The 20485-nt window shown below is 46.8% G+C and overlaps 1 protein-coding gene and 1 long non-coding RNA gene across 12 annotated transcripts in view; one reads left to right on the top strand and one right to left on the bottom strand.

The window, feature by feature from the left end:
• Nucleotides 1–8954: 8954 nt before the first annotated feature.
• Nucleotides 8955–20485, top strand: part of LOC139591291 (uncharacterized) — a 258419-nt gene continuing 246888 nt past the window's right edge. For 2 of the 7 annotated variants that reach the window (XR_011679606.1, XR_011679602.1), the window contains exons 1-2: nt 8957–9143; nt 18645–19415. This is a non-coding gene — a long non-coding RNA (uncharacterized lncRNA). Of the gene's footprint in view, nt 9144–18644; nt 19416–20485 lie in introns of all 7 variants that reach the window. The other 5 variants (XR_011679603.1, XR_011679607.1, XR_011679601.1 and 2 more) reach the window with 5 other exon arrangements.
• GLI3 (GLI family zinc finger 3) overlaps nt 12630–20485 on the bottom strand; it is a 206433-nt gene continuing 198577 nt past the window's right edge. For all 5 annotated transcript variants that reach the window (XM_071429792.1, XM_071429795.1, XM_071429793.1 and 2 more), the window contains one exon: nt 12630–19558. In XM_071429792.1, the coding sequence (XP_071285893.1) occupies nt 17268–19558 (2291 nt within the window). In that variant the 3' untranslated portion in view covers nt 12630–17267. The remainder of the gene's footprint in view (nt 19559–20485) is intronic.

Below are 20485 nucleotides of genomic sequence, written 5' to 3'. Positions count from 1 at the left end.
TATTGACATTATCTTTGATCTCTCTGTTGTCTCATTTTCTGCTTCTGGAAGGCAAGGCAGCAGTTGGCTTTCCCAGCCTTCCTTAATAACTTTCTTTCCATCAAGGAGTGCAGAAAGCACATGCTAAGGCAGAATTTAAGTCTTTGCACATGGCTTCATCCCACCACAACCACAGACTGGCCTCACCTACAGTTTGCACTGCAGCATGTATTTTAACTTCTCCAGCTTGACCTTGGGTTTTGGATCTGCAGTTTAGTAAGAGGAAGACCAGCTGAAATGAAGGGATCTGACTCTTGCTCCAGATCTTCCTAAACCATGGGAGTGTGCCTCTTGCGCAGCTCTGGTCTGAGCCCATCTCTAAATATAACCCTAATGCAATAAAATGCAAAAAAAAAACCACCCCAAAAAACCCCAAGAAATATGTCCAACAGTGGTTATTACCACAGTTACATCACAGCAGAAACAGGTGCAAGGAAATAAGCCTCCCAAAAGTTTCTATTCAGGAGGGAGATGACTGAAGAAAGCAGAAAGAAAAGAGGAAGGCAGAGGTAAGGGTAGGAGCCAAGGGACAAAGCGGAAGTTGTTTCTCTTGGGATGTGGCCAACTTAGTAGCTGTCCAAACGCAAGAGATGTCTTGGATGCTCCTCCTTTAACTTTGCTGTTTCCATTTTAAGGCTGCCTGATAGCAGAGTGCGTGCCCAGTGCTTCATTGCCCTCTGAATGCCCTATTGCCTGGAACTTCCACAGAACTGTGCTCAGGCCTGATCTGAGAAGACACACTTTCTTCTGAGCAGATTTTGCATAAATTTCAAGGAATCCTTCAAGGACTCATCAGCTCAAATAATTCTCTCTGCCCCAAAACTATGGGGAAGGAAGGGAAGTGATTATGGGAAAGCTCACATTCCTCCAGCAGCTGCAGTCACTTTGGGTGGGATTCATCTGACTAAACACAGAGGCCTCCATCTGAGTTAGTCACATTAGGCTCCCTTTATGGAGGAGAATATGGGGAAGCATAGGCACATCTATGAGTCACCCCTCCTCGTTTCAATGTCTAGAACAGGTCAGGCAAATCATGCCCATTTCTCTTCTTTGCTTTTAAAAGGAGCTGCAATGAAGGGGCTGAGTGTAGGTCTGTAAAGTTAGACAAAACTCATCCTTTATGTGGTGTCCAAACCAAATGATTTGATCAGGGACCAAAGGGCCAAGCTGTGATGAGGGCATTGCCAGCAAATGCTGAGTAACCACAGCAGAGTGGGGTAAATTGTCTCACCCGCAGCTTATTTCACTGTGGGAGAGGATGCAAGGAGTGCAGTGCTGGAGAGGAAATGGCCTAAGAAAAATGCCTATAAAAGTCACTGTGGGATGTCACCCTAGTGCCAAGACTATGTTTATTTTGAACCAGATCAGGTACCTCTGCTTTTCTGTTTGCAGGCAAAAGTTACTGCACTCCTGACACCACTGCAACTTGGTGTGTGACCAGTCACTTCCCCCCTCCCAGCCCCTCTTTCCTTCCCACTTCTCCTTTCTAGACATCAGTACAGCAGGCCCATCTTCAGATCCTGTGGAGCATCAGGGGGTGCTGTGTCCTTTTCCCAGATGCCTGGTTTCATGCTGAGCTGTGTGTCAAAAGAGAGGAGCATTTCCCATGCAATGTGTGCTTCAGGGACATGTAGGGAAAGGAAATGCAGAGGTTGCCAGAAGCAGCAGTGAAGCTATGGTATTATCTGATGAGAAAAGTGATGAAACAATAATGCTTTTGAGCATGTCATGAACCAGCTCCTCTCTTGAGGGTCTTGTGCTGAGGACCCTCAAGACCTTATGAGCATCCATGACTGTAACCTATGAATAAGGGTGTGAGGCACACACAGAAGGTAAAGAAAGAGTTAGACAGAGCTGCTTCAAGTCCATTTCCCCTCCTTTTCTTTTTTTTCTTTTCTTTTCTTTTCTTTTCTTTTCTTTTCTTTTCTTTTCTTTTCTTTTCTTTTCTTTTCTTTTCTTTTTTCTTTTCTTTCTTTTCTTTTCTCTTTTCTTTTCTTTTCGCTTCTCTTCTCTTCTTTTCTTTTCTTTTTTTTTTTTTCTTTTCTTTTCTCACCATTGAAAGACAAACAAAAGCTTAAGTGATGTCATGGGGTAAAGCATTTGTGAAGTTCTTTGCTGCTGCATCCCAATATGCAGCAAGCCTCTTTACTAATACTCTTTTTTTCATTCACCAGAGGTGACATGCAAGAATTATGGCAGTGCCTGGCAGAACAAAGCAGAGTGCAGAGGAGACATGAGGCTTTTCAGATCTTCTGTGAGGGGTTCTGCTCAGCCCTAACCTGCAGCTCATGCATGGGCCAAATGCCAAGTTTCCAACTCCCTGCTGTAGGTTGTTGGCTGACAGAGGGGGGCTGGTGCTCTAGAGGATTTTAGTTTCCCTCCCAGAAAAAAAATCAGAAAAGTGAGTTAATTTGCCTAAAAACAGACAAACAAATGAACATGTGTGTATGTGTATATATTTGCACCTGCACATGATGTATTTTGGAAAGACCTAGAGAGAGGAAGCCTTCAGAAGCTGATATTAGAGAATTTAGTACCTCTCCTGAACTCAGGACTTAGGCTCCTCAGTCTCAGCAAGATGCTCAAGGACAATTTGTGCTGGGACTTTTCAGAGATTGCCTTTCTTTAGCTGACAGGCAGAACTGTGATTCTGGTGCCTTTAAACCTGCCAAAGGATTTAGTATCAAGGCAGCTCCTTGCTCAGTGCTCTGATATTTCTGGGAAAGCTGGCTGGTAAGTAAGGAGAGGTATGTTCATTAAGTGCCCTCACTTGGAGTTAAAGGGCCAAGCATGCTTCTGCTCCTCCTCCTTCACCCTTCTACAAGAAGCTCACTGGGGATAAATAAAATGGTTAAAGGTGCATGCTGAGAAAATAGCCTGGTAATTGCATTACCCCCATGGTGGAGCGGCTGCCTGCACAGCCCTGGGTGAATGCCGGTTCCTGTTCCCTCCCACCGACCACAATCCCTCTCTGGGACAAAGAGCCATCTTTGCTTCTCATTCATTAACACACTGCCTGGGTGATTTGTGTGCTTGAGCCAAGAGGCCTGACCTGCTCTGTAGGATTGAAACAAGCTGTCCCAGATCACCTTCCTCACCAGAGATGCTAATGGTATGGGTTTCCCAGGGATCCTGTGTGCCTGCACCCATGGTTCCATTGCCTATTAATAGAAGTAGAGGAAGAGATTGGAAGAGGAGAAGATCCCAGTTCTTTCCTGGCAGTGCCTAGCTCTGCTTGGGTGGAAACCTTTCCACAGTGCATCACCCCAATCCTTGTGTACCATGTTTTCTATCATCTCTACTAGGATATGCAAATCTTTTTTTTTTTTTTTTGCTTTAGAGGGCTAAGAGTCCACCCCACACAGCTGAGCCCTCTGTAGCACCCATACAATCTCTTTGCCTCACACTGAAGCTCCTACAATTTTCCCCTTCTTATCCCTTGCTTTCAGCAGTATGAATAAGAAGCTTTAAGCTTTCCTGAAGGTGATGAGGGAGAAAAAGCTGAAAACATGGGTTTGCCTCCTCCACCAAGAAATAGATCCAAAAATTTTTCACTGTTTCAGTCCATGGAAAAAGAGAGCTGGACTGGACCCCGTGCAGCTCTGAGCTTGCAGTGTTGCAAGAGCCAAACAGGCATATAGGCACTCTAGCTTTAAGAATTGATTTCTTAAGTGAACTGTCAAGTCCCGGTGGCTGGAAAAATCTGCAAACAATTTCTAGTCACTGAACAAAGCAAATCTTTGTACTGTGCTGTAATAGTTCATTATTAAATAAAAGGTCCTTTGTTAGGCTATAAGAAGTGGTGTGTACTCCGCCACTCTTGACAATGTGCCTTGGTGTGATTTTGCAATGCATATGAAATTCTCTTTCACATCCTGTGAAAAGATGACATAGTGTGTAATTTTAATTTTGGTAGGAAAAGCTCAGGGTGAAACAAATATCACAGCATAGCTCTGGTGATTGAACTTTATTGCTGATGCATTTGATTCACAACCATGCAAGAGAACAGGGAGACCGGACTTTATCTCATTTGCAAAAGGGTAAATGAGGAACAACGTGCAAAACTGACTAGTGACAAGACTGAAGGAAAACTTTAGCATCTGCAATTCCTACAAGTTGTTTTACTTACTGGACTGTCTTATTGCAGTTCCAGGGTTAAATGAGTCAAAACAGGAATCAAAGGGCTTCAGTGTTTTCCCATCCAGAAAAGCAAATGTGTTTCCAGCTCCCTCTTTTCTCTCTTTTGCTCTGCACCCAGTGAGTTCCCAGTAATCTGCCAGTTTGGGCCCCAGAGCCACAGAGCCCTGTTACCCTGCTCAGCAGCTGCTGATGTTGCCTGCTGATGTTGCTTTGCAGCAGACCAGGCCTAGGCACGGGCATGGCAGCTGTAAACCCTTCACCTGTACCTTTTGTCAGGTTGTGACCTTTCAACCAACCCCATCAGATTATGGTTTAAGATTGTATCCCCCAAAGTTTTTCTTCTCTTGCTATATTTTGCATGGGGTTGGCAGTGCATGAACAGGGATGTAGGTTTTCTGATCCTTCCTTTCCTCTGTCACACCATCAGGGCCATGGGAAATCTCTAGAGCTGGTACTTCCCTCTCAGCTGGAAGAGGCAGCAGCCAGGGCTGAAGTGGGCATTGGGCAAGCCATTTCTCAGAGCCCTGTCCACTCTTGTCTCTTGGCTGGGCTTAAATGAGGCTTTTCCAATAAGTGTCCAGCTCGGCTCAGGCTGAGGCTGCTAATTCCAGCCATGTGGGTGATTCATATGCCATCTAATAATAGCAGCTTCTGGCCATGCCAGCACAATAACTGACCATGGAAAACTCCACACTGCCTTGGGCTGCCAGCCCATCGGCCTTCCCAAGCTGAGCTGGCCACGGCTGGTGGTTTGTCTTTGAGGGCAGCACTGTGCAGCTCAGCAAGAGGCTGCAAACTGTGCTGTGGGCAGGGCTGCGAGCAGTGCTGGTCCTCCAGCCCTGGGCCCTCTGTCCCAATGCCAGTGCCACCACTGTCCAGCTCAGGAGCTGTGGAAAATGGACTGCTCCTCCTGCTGCTTTATATAAAGCAGTTGCTATTAATTACCTGCACCAGAAGCCAGCTTAGGTAGTTTGCTTTCAAGGGCAAAGCTGTGTTTGTCCTTACTTGCCATCCAAATGCTGTTCAGAGCATATGCAAAAATCTGCTACATGGCTGCCAAATTCATCTTGGCGGCAGAGTCACTGCTGTTCCTGCTACTGAAAGGCAGCAGGGGCTTTGATTGGGATGCCTCATTCACTTGTTTGGACACTTCCAGGAAGGAAGGGTGATGACACGGCAAAATGACAGACATGTTCCCCAGACAGACTTCTGCATCACCTTTTTCCATGCTCCATTAGGATTTACTCTGCCTGGTGTTTGACCATTTCAAAACAAAGGCAGGAAAGTGGTGGTGGAGGCAGGAGAGGTCTCAGTCCAAGGAACATGAGGCTGAAGCCTTGACAGGTGATGGCTCTCTGTCTTGGCTGCAGACCAGAAGCCAGTGCAGGGTGGGGGCAAGAAGGTCATGGCTACCCTGAATTACAGCCCCAGTCAGTCAATTAAGGATCTCCCTTCACAGGGGACAGTGGTCCCAGCAGAGCCCATGGATGTGAGCAGCATGCCCACAGTGGGATATCTTTGCAGCTAGGCTGGCACTGCAGGCTGGCTACAGAGCAGGTCAGCATCATGATTCCCACAGCATGGCAGCACTGGGCTGCTGATGCAGCCTTGGGACCTTGGGCACAACGATGGTTCTTGCCCCGCTGCTTCCACCCCTGTGAGCTGTGGCCAAGCTGTGGGAACAATGCACATCCAGGGCAGACAGGGTCGCTGCTGAATCCTCAGAGGTGAGCTCAAATGCTGGAAGGGGATTATTACAAACTAGAAAGCCAAAGTATGATGGAGCCAAGGAGGTGTGTGAGACTAAACAAGTACTGCTCACTCAGCACAGTGAGCAGTACTCCTGCACAAACCAGGCACCCAGCCCCACTCCTGGGTGGAAGGACAGGGGCAAAACAAACCCCTCCCCTCCTGCTCACAAACCCTGTCGCTGCTTCCCACACAGGGATCCTGCACAGGTACCCCAGAACTTCAGAACTGGCAGCTGGCTGGGCAGCCAGGCTATGAGGACATTGCTCCTTGGACACCATCACTGCCATGCCCCTGGCTCCCACAGCTGTCCAGAAGGGCCCCAACTTCCCAGCAGTCATGGGGCTATGCTCCCACACCACCCACACAGCAGCTGGGGGATTTTCCTGGTAAGCAATTGGCTCATTGTTTCACTTTTGTCATTTGCTAGCCTTTCAGGAAGGTTTTGCTTTTATTCCTCCCCTGACCTAAGTGGAGTTGGGGTTTTCCAGACCCAGGGTTAGGGTGGTACAGGTCAGCTCTCATCTGTCCCATCTGTGCTACCTGGGGAAGGACCTGAAAGCCAGGCACCAAGGTTCAGCTTTACTTGTACCAAGGGTGGTGAAGCAGTGGTGGTGCTCAATGCCTGAGGGCTTCAGACGTGCTTTTTGGAGACCTCCTGTATAGCAAAAAACATGGTATGGTCCCTGGGCAGTGGCAGCTGTCCCTGGAGCCAGCCCTGAGATGGTCATATGTGGCTACGGTTTCAAGGACACCCCAAGTTTGAAACTGAGCTGGCTCCATTTTTGCAGAGTGGCGTCTCTAAAATTACTAAATTCTGTCTGTTTCCTTTGTTTTTCTTCCTGTAAATCTGATGTTTTCATTGCAGTGGACCAGCACATATCAGCTCAAAGACTAACCAAATACTTATGCTCAGCATACACAGTGCTGATTTGCACCAGCAAATCTAAGCAATGCCACTGTCTAGGGCACACTGGGAACAACATTTGGGGTTTTGAGGCTCTCCATTCTTAAGTTTAGAACAAGGCCAGCCAAGCATGGGATGGCTTAAGTTAGGACAACGTTGTCATAAAACTCATCATTTGGTGTAGGATAGGAGAAGAGAAAGCCTGACAGTCTGCAGCCTGTTCTCTTGAAGGAAAATAGTTTGTTTGAGAACATGCACAAAGAGAGGAGGATCCAGTTCACCAGGCTCATATTTAACTGGGTAGATCAAAGCCTGCACTATTTGCTTCAGGACTGTTGATTTTGGTTTTGACCAGCTCCTCTTCCACAATAAAAAGTCCAAGGGGATTTTGTATTCTCCTGGGCTTTCTGCTGAATGGGGTTCTTTGCACCAGAGCTTCTAAGCAAAGCTTGGCACACAAGCCTCTGAAACTATGGGAGCTGCTAAAGGCAGAGCTGACCCTGCAGCAGGCATCCTCAGTTCCCAGTCCTGTTTCAAACAGGAAAGCCAGGCCCTGGTTTTGGCATCAGCAGAGATGGGGGCAAGAGGATTCCCTATTACATTTTGCTGGCTGATGCTCCAGCTTTCCTTTTCTCTGCTAATGCTCCGGCTAAACTGGAGCCCGGCACTTTCCGGCTGCCCGTGCCAAGCAGAGCTCAGGTGAAGAGCAATTGAAACCCAAGACTGAAACCTAAGATGTCTCAGGGTACAAGGGTAAGCAAGAAGTGCTACAGTGGTTCAAGACTGCACTCCACAGAGCTAAGAAAGGCATTGCTGCCTCCCTGACTGTGTGGCTAAGCCTCTACACAGCTTCAAGCATTTTCTGTAATTGGGAGAGAACAGCAGCAATCTCCAAGAGACCAGCCAAGAAGAGAAAAAAAATAGCATGCAGTATTTTTGGTTTTCCCCTATGCTACAGCCCAGCCTTGAGAAGAGGAGGAAAAGGCAGGGAGACACATCCATAGCAAGAGAGGACTGGACACAGGGCAGGTGTAGGAGCTGATGGGCAAGGTGCCACTGGGATTGCTCATGCTGTGCCAGCCTGCAATGAGGTCACATGGTTGGCCTGAACTGGGACAATGCACCACAAACTTCAAAGTGACATGAATTCCTTTAACTCCCTATAACAACAACAACAACAACAACAACAACAACAACAACAACAACCAAAAAAACCAACCAAAAAAATTTTTAAAAAACCCCAAAAAATCCCAAAACAAGCATGTCATGGTGTGTCCTATGGTGTCCAAAGGAGAGCTCTTGCTAGCTGGATCAGCTGCAGGAGCTTTCCTACTCCAAAGGTGATGTGAAGAGGAGACAGCAGCCCTGGGGGACAAACCATGCTGCTCCTCCCTGGATGGCTGCAAAGGGCAGCTTGATTTACTCCTGCTGGAAGGGAACAAAGGCCGGTGCCCACACGTGCTGCAGCAGACTTTGCCACTTATGGCAGCCCTGCAGCCCTTCACTTCTGCTGCTCCAGCCCCGAGCCTCTGGGGGCAGCCATGGGTGCTGGGGCCTTGGCCACTGAACTACACAGCTCTGAGGAGTCAGTAGTCAGTGCCTGATGACTGCTTTCACAAAAGGTATGACTTGGGGATTTTTAGCCCTCTTTTACATCTGCAAACTTCTGATGAGAGCTCTAGTTCAGCTTCTGAAGCAGGATGATGCAGACCATTTTTCCTTCTTTGAAGCTCCCTCCAAAAAGCCATATTTAAGCAATGCCATGCCATGGGGTCCCACAGACAAAGTTGAAGGAGTTTACTGAAAAAGCTGACAGGAGGCTGAGGTGGTCAGCAATAACAGGGATGAGATATGTCTGCCCTTTCCCAGAAAAAGCCTTCCATATAAATAAATTTGCCAGTGAAAACATTGCCACAATTCCTTGGCACTGTGGGATGTGCTGTAGGACTTCAAAACAAAACTGCCTCAAGGCAAAATAGGCAAAGGGAACTTTTCCTATGTCTTGGGAGGGTTGGCTGCTCATATAATGGAAATGGGAAGTCTTCAAGCAGCAAAGGTACAGCAGGATCCATGCTCAGGATGGGGAAGCACATATTTCTCATGGCTCTCCCTCAGGGAATGCTGCCTGGAGCCACAACCCTTTTTCTACCCAGCTCTATAGGCGCCTCTGCTTTGGGATTTTTCACTAAGCGTTGCTATAGGAACTTAATTGCTTCTGTTCATCCAGGTCTGAGCAGCTCCCTGCTCCCACTCCTCCTCTCCCAGGGCTGACAGCGTCGGGACTCTGAGGACAGCGGAGGATGCTCAGGTACAGCAGGAGTGGGGTCGTTCAGCTCAGCTAATTAGTGCTACTATTTCTGTCTCTGGCCTTTTCTCGGTTTGTATCCATCTGGGGCTCTTTCAGTCATTATAGAGCTTTCCACCCTCTTGTTTTTTTCCTCTCTCCTCCTCTGTCTTCCAGATTTTTGCCACTGTTTCATGTTGCCGTCCAAGTTATTTGTCTCTTCTCTCTTGCTCCGGTCGTGGGAACATTAGTAATGTTTTTCTGCAGAGCAGGGTGCTTAGAGACCGCCTTGCAGGCCTGACAGCCATCCTAGTGCTGCGGGCAAAAGCTGGAGCAGCTCAGCCAGCCGATGAGAAACGATCCTGTTTATGGTTCATCACCATCTGATCTCCCCACTGCCTCTTGCTCCCACCTGGGCCCAACTGTGCATGGCTGTGTGTCCGCAGTCCCGCTGTCTGCTCCCCGCTCTCCTGCCGCAGCCACCCCGCCTGTGGGGCGAGGGGAAGCATGACTCACTCGGGCCTCCCACCCATGAGTAACAGTGTTGTTGGTCTATCACGTCTCAGCCAGCTGGGGCAGCCCGGAGGGAGGGCGGCTGCTTCCTTGGCAAGGCATGAAATAGGTCAGTCCGTCCCCAGAACACGGGGGAAAGCAGGGACTGCGATTGCGAGGCACGGCAGCAATGAGCAGCCTCACATCAGAGGCAGGAGCAGTACGCCATAATGGGGAGGGCAAGCAAGAAGGTACACAGACATGGACTGTGGGGATTCCTGTTAAACACTGTCAGTTCTTCCTTCTTCCTTACCCAAACCTGCTCCTTTTTTTCCTGGGAAATCAGCAGGGAGAGTCCAAAGCCAGTGAGGGAAGACGGGCAGAGATGGTGGGAACACAAAGCATTTATGTGCTTCTCGGGGTGGAAAGAGGCCCAGGTTATTAAATAGCAGGCAATTTTAACATGAGTTATTAATACTAGTTGTTTGTACTGGGAAGTGGTGCCTAGGGGCTCCCATTGCACTAATCATGTAACAAAGCCGTGTTCCTAACACAAATAGCTTGTATTTCAGCCTGAAGAGAACAAGTCTTCTCTTTCCCATTACCCTCTCTTTGAAAAGCAGCTTGAAGATTACACAGTCAAGCCCACAAAAGCTGGGAAAGGAAAAATATTACACTGGGCTGCCCTACAGTGCCATTGCTTACACCCAGCCAGCCCAGTAACTCCATCAGCACTGTGGGCCCGTGTACACTGTCTGCTCTTGCCCTGCTTCATCCCCGACTAAGGCAGGCCAGCTCTTAACATGACTGGTGATTTTTGGGTTGCCCATCTTTGGATTTGAGTGTAGTAATGTCATGCCACCTGTTTAGGGTACTGGGGGGCTGTAGGGAGTTTTCTACTCCCTTGCTGATTGATGCTGTATATCTCTGTTATATTCTTTTCAGGCTTTGCAAACTGCAGTTCTCTCTTGGGTACATGTCCTTCTGAAGTAAGAAACTAATTTAATTAATTAAATTGATTAATTTACAGCTTTGGCACTAAAGCACAGACTAAAGGTCAAGAGCATCTGCTTTTGGATGGTACAAGCCACGACTGCCCTGCTATTTTTTGTTCTCCTGAAAACTTGGCATCATATTGAGCTTTACCACACGGCAACACAGGTCCTCCGGTCTCCAGCTGCAGCTTTGAACATGCAGATTTTCATCAGCCCAATCCCAGGTCAGGCTGCAGGAGAGGAATGTGACCTGGAGCCCCAGCCCTCCACTGCTCAGCTCTGGAAATGCTATAACCTTGACCTTGCACTGCGTGGCAGCACACAGCAAATAACCAATGTGCTGAACAGGGCAGGGGGCCCATTGGAATCTCCTGCCCTCTTGACATTCATCCTGAAGTCGATCCAGCTGGTGGAGGAGATCCAGCTGGAAGATGAGCATGCAGGGGTTGGTTAAAGGTGAAGGTAGTGGTGCAAGTTTCATGAGAGAGAGGGGCTGTCAGTCCAGGTGTGTGGGCTCCCTTATGGCAGCAGGTGTGCAATGCTGACCACATTGTTGGGCACAATGCTCTTACACGCGTGCATGTGTGCAGGACTTCACTGCATTAGCATGTAAGAAGTGGGGGTTCCTCACCTCCCACTACCTGCAGGCAGCTGGTAAGGCTCACAAATGCCTCTGTTGGTTCTGAGCCCCTGACAGCAGCCATCATCTGTTGTCAGCATGGATCCTGCTACTGACTCCCCAGTCTCCACAGGCCTGCTTGTTTCTCTGCTGCCCCATCATGTCTTTGTCTGAGGCTTGTTCCATCCCTGCTGCTGACCTTCCATTGGTCCAAGTTGTGGGGAAGCCACTGTCACACACACCCCTCCCCCAAAGTGAACTGATGCTGAAGCACTGCCAGTCTCTGGGAGAATTTTGGATTGCAGCATATAAGCTAAGGCACCATGGCCACCATCAACCTTCCTTTCAAACTGCAGGGTCTCCCTCACCCCTACCACGCCACTCCCAGGGCTCTCCTGCCTCACTGGCTTCTCAGCTGGGCATGTTTTAAGCTTCAGCTCTCCATTCTACCCTTTGTCCCTCCTAAACCTTAAGTCCTGTGCCAAATGACAAAAAATAATGGTGAACAACAAAACGCAACAAAACAGGGCACACCCACACATAAAAACAAAACAAAACAAAAACCAAAAAACTTTAAATGAGCAAATAACAATGCAAATTTATCTCCCACAACCTGGGAAATGGCTCACTTATTTTGGCTGAGGAAGGACTAAGGCAGAACCTGAACACTGACAGCTAACAGAGTGCTCTGGGTCTTGTCAAGGTGCCAGCAATGGAAACAAAAGGCTTTGAAATGAGAACAGATCAGACACCTTAAGACCAAGCAGTGCTACAACATTTTCTATACTGTTTGCCACCACTAACTTGACATCATCCATAGCAACTGTACTCAACAGGAGCATTCATTAAACATGTCCAGCTTTCAAGATAACTGTGTCTTTGCAGATCTCACTGTAACCCACCTGAGTGGACATCTACAGATTAACCCAACCAGGGGAACTTTTCTTCCTCCCTCCCTCCCTCCCTCCCTCCCATGCTTCTTCATGGGTGGGCAAGCTATTGTGAGACACCCTTGGCAAGGGATGGAAACACAGCCCCCACAGAACAGCCCAAAGTTCAGCACAGCTTGGCTTTGGCCTCTGAACTGCTGACTGCTCCAGCAGCAGAGTTAACCAGGTCAGTTAACCAGTCTCTCTCCTCCCTTCAAACACTTCATCGGTGTGACACTGCATTTTCATTTGTTTTTCCACCCAACACTCATCAGCCATCTTTCTTTAGCAAGGAGGTAAACACCCTGTTTTGTTTTCCCATCTGTATTTAAACTGTGAATGGAGTGAGGCAACAGGCTGGGAAGCAGCTCTGAGTGGAAGCGATACAAGCACTGATTGCAACCAGGCTTTTCAGATGTACGAAAAAATAACTCCCTCCCCCAAGGAGATATTTCAGAAGCTGAAAGCTAAGAACTTAAGTACAAAGGCTTTTGTTTTTATTGACATTGTAAGAAACATTTTTTTTTTTGTTACAAAAAAGCTAAGTGGTTCTGAAAGCAGAAGTACAGTTCATATGTACACAGTGCTACAGACCCTTCAGATCAACCTAAGGCTTGAGAAACATCAGATCATAACTGCAGGTTTATCAAATGAAGACCACTAAGGTCTGTTACAACTGAACACTATTCCTACCGTACATAAATGTATTTACACATTCTCTTTTTTTTTTTTTTAAGGATTACAAGCTTTATAAAAAAAAATTAAAAAATTTTTAAAAAAAGCAACACTTTTTTTATCTTACACATCTGCAGGACTGACAACAGTAACTGTTCCATAGGAGACATTCCACCAATCCAAGGACAATAACACATGAATACCAGAGGTTTAAAAGATGTTTTAGACACTATTAACAGTGGTATGTACTATTAGCTCAATGGCAAGTACAGACTCATCAGGAAAATTTGGCAACACATCCTGGTCCCTCTCTTTCACAGGGTCAACGCAAAATAAGGCACATACATTGTGGGAATATAAACACTGCTGTCCAGGAGGACAAGCCATGGAGGGACAGGCCTGGGTGAGCTGACCAGCCATCCCACTGAGGAGGGGGGAATCAGTGATGGGAAGTCAGCAGCCAGCCAGCATCTTAATGCACGTACCATGTGGGGCCATTCCCCAAGGAGAGAATAACACCATCTGCCACGTGTGGATGTGTGGGACCATTGCACTCCCACGTGGATGCCCACTGACTTTCCTGCAAAGCCCACACATCTTTCCTTCACCTGCACGTGGCTGACAGATAAACTCTTCACTGGCAACTTCCACTTTGTGGAAAGTGAAACTGTCTGGAGAAACACACACACTTCAGGCAGGCTGAGTGTTACTGGTGTGCCCAAGGCCGACAGTGACGCATATGGAAGACCCTCACAGAGCCATTACCATTAATGGTGATTTAGACCTATGCTGCAATGCTCTAACAATAGAACATTCATGATATTTTGTGCATTTTCCTGTACTCTTGGGTGAGCAGTGGGTTTCCAACAGCTATGCAAAAATCAACTGATGTGCCACATACACGAAACCAACTCTGTAACTGGAAGAGTAGAGGGGTGCTAGTAAACTCATCCCACCAATGTTGATGGGACTTTCCCCAGACTGCCACATGTTGAGAAGGAGGTTGACAAGTGAAAGCTGGTGTCCAGTGTAACAGTGCCATGCTCAGGGAGACCAGCCTACCTTATCAAAACAGAACCAAAACCCAAGATAGCTGGGCTATGATGTATTGCTACCCTCACAGGTACCACAACCAGGCTCTTTAGTATAAAACAGAAAAGAGTGAGAAAACACTAAAAACTGAAAAGTGATATACATGAACAGAAGTGGCACTTACACTTAATGGTGAAAATGATAAATCCTTTGCACAAACTCCCCAAGGACACAGTGGAGTCACTGATTCTTCAGCTTTGCCAACTCAAATGGGATGCCTTTCTTGAGCATGTGGTTTCTGCCAAGACACACTGTTGGCCCAAGACAAGGCTAAGTGAGTGACAAAGGTTTGTCAAATCCAGGAAGGCAAACTGGCTACTCAAACAGTGCCTTTTAGCCTGGAGCAATATGAATGGCTCCTTCTAAGCTCTGATGGATCACATCTGTTAATAGCTTCCCAGCATCAATTGCACCAGCAGATACAATTATGAACTGGAAAATTGAGTTTAAAAAATAGTTGGGGATGTTTGGGGTTTTTTAATGTATTGGTTCCATTACAATAAAAGACTTGTCTCCCAAGCCACCTACTCCCAGGCTGGTCATAAGTCTCCCTGTTGAAATTGTTTATAAACATGTAATTGATAGCTCTAATAAACAGCCAGGATTGGTTACTGAGAACTATCTGAAACACGTCCAGCACAGCCTTTCCTCATGCCTATAGTGCTGCTTCTCTGCAGGGCTGTGGACTGTATCCCAGCACTGCAATGCACAGCATGGTCCTTGGAACATCCCTTCCCCTGGGGACCTGCCCAGAGGGATGCATCCCTTCTTGTCCCAGCAGCAGAGCAGGGACAATGGCTGTGTACAGGCAGCAGGTTTCTGCAGGCCCTTTGGGCAACAAGAGGGCAACAGGGAGCAGCTTCCTCCCACTGCCACAGCAATGCAGTCATTTGCCATGGTGAGCTGTGCCCAGCTGCCCGTGCAACCCAAGGACCACTGCAGGCGGGCTGTGATAGCTGGCCAGGGGCAGGGAAACTGGGAGGGGAAGTGTCAAAGGGAAGAGTGCAGGATGAGTGAATATGTGTGCATGGGACAGGGTAAGAAAGAAATGCTGGCTAAACATAACAAGAAAGACAGGAACTAGGTAATGATAAAAGGTGTAGGACATGGACATTTGTCTTGATTTCTGACATTCCAGCTCACCGTGCAAATCTCTTGGTACGTGCTGTGATAAACTCAAATATGGCCCTTGCACCAAATTCCTATGATGTTTTCCTACTGATTTATACATTCATACTCTGATTCTAACAGCTGTTAAGAGATAAATGTCATCTGACAGCTTCAGTGAGATTAAATTCCTCCACATTTTCTCAAATGCCATGTCCTGAATCACCTGGTATTTCACCTTTTCTTTTACAGTTGGTTTTCTAGCCTACAGAAGTCACCTTCTGTAGGCTAGAAAATTTTGACTGGGCTAAAGTTTATCTGTATTTCAAAACTGACTACGCTCTCTCATCTTGCTGTGTGTCTACTATAACATCAGCTCCTCACAGACATCAAATCCATGACTGTAGGTGCCTGCACAATCTACATCCCATAGTAGGACTTCACTATTGGGATTTAACTGAAAAGTCTTCGAGGGTTGGAACTCCATACAGCTTCTAGGAGTGGGTGAATGTAAACCGTGGTCTGGTGATTGTTCCCCACAGCAGCCTGTTCACTCAGGAGCACTGTTTACTCATGGGTGCAGACATGGAGCCCAGCAGAGCCAAAAACAAGCCAGTGCTCACAGAGAAAATGCCATTCACCTCTACCAGTGAGTAGCTTAATGATCACAGTGCATTGCTTTCAATTTTTTGCCAGTGTGACTGACCCTGGGCATTGACCCACTGGTTTGCTTGGAAATTAAATGCACATGGTGTCACCAAGAGAGAGAGAAAGAAGCTGGGTTGGTCTTTCAGAGCTTTGATTAGTTGCCAGACAACTCAGTTGGTTAGAGCAGGGTGCTAATAGCATCAAAGTTGTGGGTTTGATCCTCATACAGCCATTCACTGAAGAGTTGGACCTGATAATAATTCCAGATCAGAATAGTCTGTGATCTGTGAATACTTGCTGTTCCCCTTGTTTCTTTGCTATTTTTAATGGCAGTTTTAATTTAATTTTGCAAAGCCTGGACACAGTGGAAAAACATTTAAGATTATCAGATTGCTTGCAACTGCTTTGATTTATTTGGCTAGTCTGAGAACTGGGCCAGCCATTCATTTTCTACTTCTTTTACATGACTTGCTCATGATATTTTAGAAGCTCTATGTATCCATGGAGCTGTCTGGGCTAAAGGGGATATACACACAGTTCTTCCAGCAAATAAGAACCAGTGGCTCAGCAAGTTACACCTCAACAATTTGCATTAAAAAAAAAGAATTCCCCAGTGTGAAATACTGCAATTTTGTTATTTCATTGTATGAAATACTTCATAACACCCTGACTGTACCTCCACAAATGTGGTATGCAATGAGAAGACTGTAGAATACCCAAGTATACATATCCATAATTTTGCTGTTCAGTCATTTAAAAAAGAAGGCTGAAAACCAGAACACCAAATACTGCAAAAGATGAGAGCTGGACAACGAACAGCTTTCTGGTCCACTCCTTCCTCTGAAATAGTTGAACATGACACAATCTCAGCCTTGTTATTCAAGGCAGTGACAGCTATCTCTGTGTGTGTTTACAAAAACCTTAAGCTTTTGCTAGAGATCAAAGGGCGGATGATTTTTACATTTCTTATTTGCTTGAACCTCCCAAATTTTTGTGCTCCGTGTCTCTGAAACTGCAGCCCAGGGGTAGCATGGCAGTGCATTTCTAAGCTGGTTTTCCACCTCAGTGTGATGTGTCCAGTGCATCCAGAGAGGATTTCATCACTGTATGCTCACTTCACATTGTGCCTGGTTATACGTTCAAGAGGAAAAGTTGCAACAGTTTTACAAGGTCTAGCTTCATTTGAGTAACAGAAAAATGTCATTTCATCAGGCCTTTCTTTACAAAAAACCCCAAAACAAAACAAAACAAAAAAAAAACCCCACAACATGCACTTCACACGTTTACATTGGTTTACAGGTAAAAAACAAAAGAAAAATAAAAGAAGCATACAGACATTTAAAAAGGGTGCAAGAGAGAAAAGAGAGAAAGGGAGGGAATGGGCGTAGCAATACTGATTCAAAACTGAAATGGAAGACAGTTTCTCCCTAGAACACTTTAGGGTTTTCAGAGTCCTTATTCCATAAAAGGAATATACTTGAAACACATCCCATTTAGGTGAGATGAGATTGCTAAAATACATACACAACTAAAAAATATGAGTCTTTTTTTTTCCATCTGTTATCTCCTAAGTGTTTTTTGTTTTTGATGTCTATTGCATAACAGCAAGAAACTTGCTTTCTTCTGCAAGTGAGGTCAACAAAGAGCTCATGTCCCCAATAGCCATGTTGGTTGTGCTTACAGGCATAGCTGGGAATGTAAGAGATGTTTGGGGAGTGGTGAGGCGTGAGGAATTGCGGGAGACATTTTGAATGATACTTGGGCTCAGGGCTCCCGAAATTAAGCTGACATGGTCCCCATCATCTATGATAGCATCAAAATCTATCTGCACACCCTCTAGACTGTTGTTGTCAATGCTGTCAACTGTGCTTGACACTTGGTTAGCCCCTGGGGAAAGAAGCTCAGATGAGTTTTCAGTTGCAGTCCCCTGCAGCAGGCAGCTGGCTTCTGAACCAAAGAAAGAACCTGTTTTCATAGCTTGGTGGCTAAAGCCCATGGTTTGGTCATATAACTGACCAGAGTAATTCTGCATGTTGGAGCAGAACTGCTGTGATTGACCTTGCATTTCCATCTTGATGGTGTTTACCCTGTACGTCTGGCTGCCATCACCTACATGTCTTTGCTGTTGGGACAGGTTGTTTCTCAACATGTTTTGCCGTCTGTTGCTGCTGTAATTAGAGCATGACTGGTAACTTTTGGCCACTGACAAACCTGAAGGCTGGCTACCAATGGTGTGAGACACCAGTGGACAGCTCTGTGGCCCTTGATACAGGCTGCCTTGTGAGGTAGGACTAACCTGCCCTAGCATCATTTGACCAGATTGATTGACTCCCTGGTAACGAATGCCATCTCCGACTGGCTGGCTTTGCAAATATTCCGGTTCCATCATATTCCTGTCCTGCATCCCGTTTGCCATACTGGTGGTTTGATCGCTGGATGCCAGGGGATGGCTGAAATTTTGCTGGTTCCCATTCACTGGCATGTTGCTGATTCTCAGCTTCTGCCCTTGCACTGCCATGCCACAGGAATTGTCTGTCACCCCAGACATCATTGCTTGCCTGCCCATGCTTTCACTGTAAGGCTTGTTGGACTGCATGCTGAAAGAATTCCCAGCTCCGCTGCCAAGAGTCATATTTTGCTGTACACTGTAGGAAGTGTTGTTCTCCATCAGGTTCCCATAGCCATTCTGCTGGGCCATGTTGCTTCTCTCCAGGTTCTGCTGCTGAACCATCATGTTGTTATGCAGTCTGAAGGCCCGAGCCTGCTGCACTGCTGACCGCTGACCACATTTCAGCTTTGAAGGAGACAAGTCAGAACTTCCTGAGCTTACTTCATTCCACTGGATGGGCAAATCGCTTTTATTTGCCTCGGGACCCGCTTGCTGACTGCTCGGTGGAGGGGCTTGGTCAAAGTTGCTGGAATTGTTGTTTCCTGAAACTGAGCTGTGATGCATTTTGTTGCTATCTAGGACATTGTTCAACAAATGGTCATACACGCCCTGGTTCTGGGAGTTCAGATACTGGACCACGTCATCTGGCAGGAGATCCTCATCATTCAGACTGCTACCTGCTTCCATTGTAGCAGCCTCCAGGGCGACATTCTCACTGATGCTTGGAGGACAGGGGGAGCTGAAGCCGCGGAAGACGCCACCCTCAGAACGGGTGTAGTTCTGAAGAACAAGGTTGCGCTTTTCCATGGATGGAGGCAAAGCAGGAGTGTTAAAGCTATTAAGACTGTTGAAACGCTGAACTCTCGGGACAGAGACATTGTCAGAGGCCATTCTGACTGGATCACTGGCTCTCCTTGTCCCATTTCCTAAAGCTTCGTGAGACAGAAAGTGCCTCCTGCTGTAACCATTTGCCCCACCATCACTACATCTTCGAGGGACGTTCACTGGAGGCAGTGGAGATACTCCAGACTCCCTGCAGTCACCCAAGAGTGCCATCCTTGTCTTGAGGCTCATCCTCTCCATGTTAGGCAGTGGAGTTGGTGGGGGTCCACCAGTAGCTGCTGCATATTTAGCTTTCAGCCTGTATTGCTGGGCTGGGGTGAGGCTGAGAAGACTTGGCAGGTCATCACACTGGCTCGCTTCACTGGAGCGCCGGGAGGCATCCGTTGAGATGGGGTCGTAGGAGTCTGCAACGCTCACGTTCTGCGGTCTTCCCTCTGCCTGGGAGGCATCGCTGGACCTCCGGCTGGAGAAGCAAGGTGAGATTCCAGAGGACCTGCGGCTGCTCAGGTAGGCTGAACTGATTGTGCTAGTATTGCTGTCCCTCCTGTTCAGCATGTTCAACACAGTGATGTCCGTACTTGAGAGTTCATTCCTGTTTGGCAGAATAGTCATGGATCCTCCGACACTGCAGCTGCTGTTCGACTGGGTACCTGTGGGTAAAATTCACAGTTAAACAAAGAGGTATTATCCAGAAACTTGTGAAGAAAACACACAGTAAAGACTTAAGTGGAGTATAGAGGAAGAACATCATCACAGACAATTACAGCGGGGCTCTTTCTTGCAAGAAGTAGGGATAAAAACTGTGTCCTGCAAGAAGTAGGGATAAAAACTGTGTCCCTAGGTTAAAAGCTAATTCAGAGACTCAAGGGTAACATTTCAGTGTGAATCCCAGCAGAAAATTTATAGCCCATAGCCACAAACTGTCATCAGCTGGTGCAGTACTCCAGCCTGCAGTGCAGCTATGCTGGCTGATGTGCCAGGAGGACACATTCGTAAGGGAGCTTTTTATAGGCAAAATATAATTGAACAGGCATTTGCATGGAATGGCAAAATATACAAATTGGAGGCTATTCAAGGTCATTTCTAATACTTCTTGAAATATTCTTGAAATAACTCCTAACAACTGCAAAACATCTTTGCTGGTTTCCTTGTTTTGTTTTGGTTTGGTTTTAAGTAAACAGGATATATTTCTTAATTTTACATAGTTTCTTTTGATTGAATGGGTCTCAGAAAACCTGGGCTGTCACTTCTGGGTGGAGCCCAGAAACCTACAGGCATGCTGTAGGCAAAGTAGGGGCAGCAGCAACATCTATTTTGGTAATGAGCAGCTCTTTGGAGGAAAACAACCGGGGATCTTCAGAGTTCAACCTCACCTTGCTCCTAATCATGGATATCTGCCCTCTGCAGCAGTAGCATCTGTACATATGATTTCTTCTATGTGTAGGAACAAGTTATTTAAAGGGAAGCCCACCACATCTCTGCAAAGGCTGCCTTGCAACGGCCTCAACAGAAAGACTTCCATACAGTAAACTCACAGGTATTTATTTCTTCTACCTTGTCTCAAAGCAAGACAGAAT

This window comes from Agelaius tricolor, unplaced genomic scaffold, assembly GCF_023055355.1.
Source record: "Agelaius tricolor isolate 1412-34295 unplaced genomic scaffold, bAgeTri1.0.p SCAF_6, whole genome shotgun sequence".
NCBI lineage: Eukaryota > Metazoa > Chordata > Aves > Passeriformes > Icteridae > Agelaius > Agelaius tricolor.
This window is presented reverse-complemented; position numbering and strand designations above follow the sequence as displayed.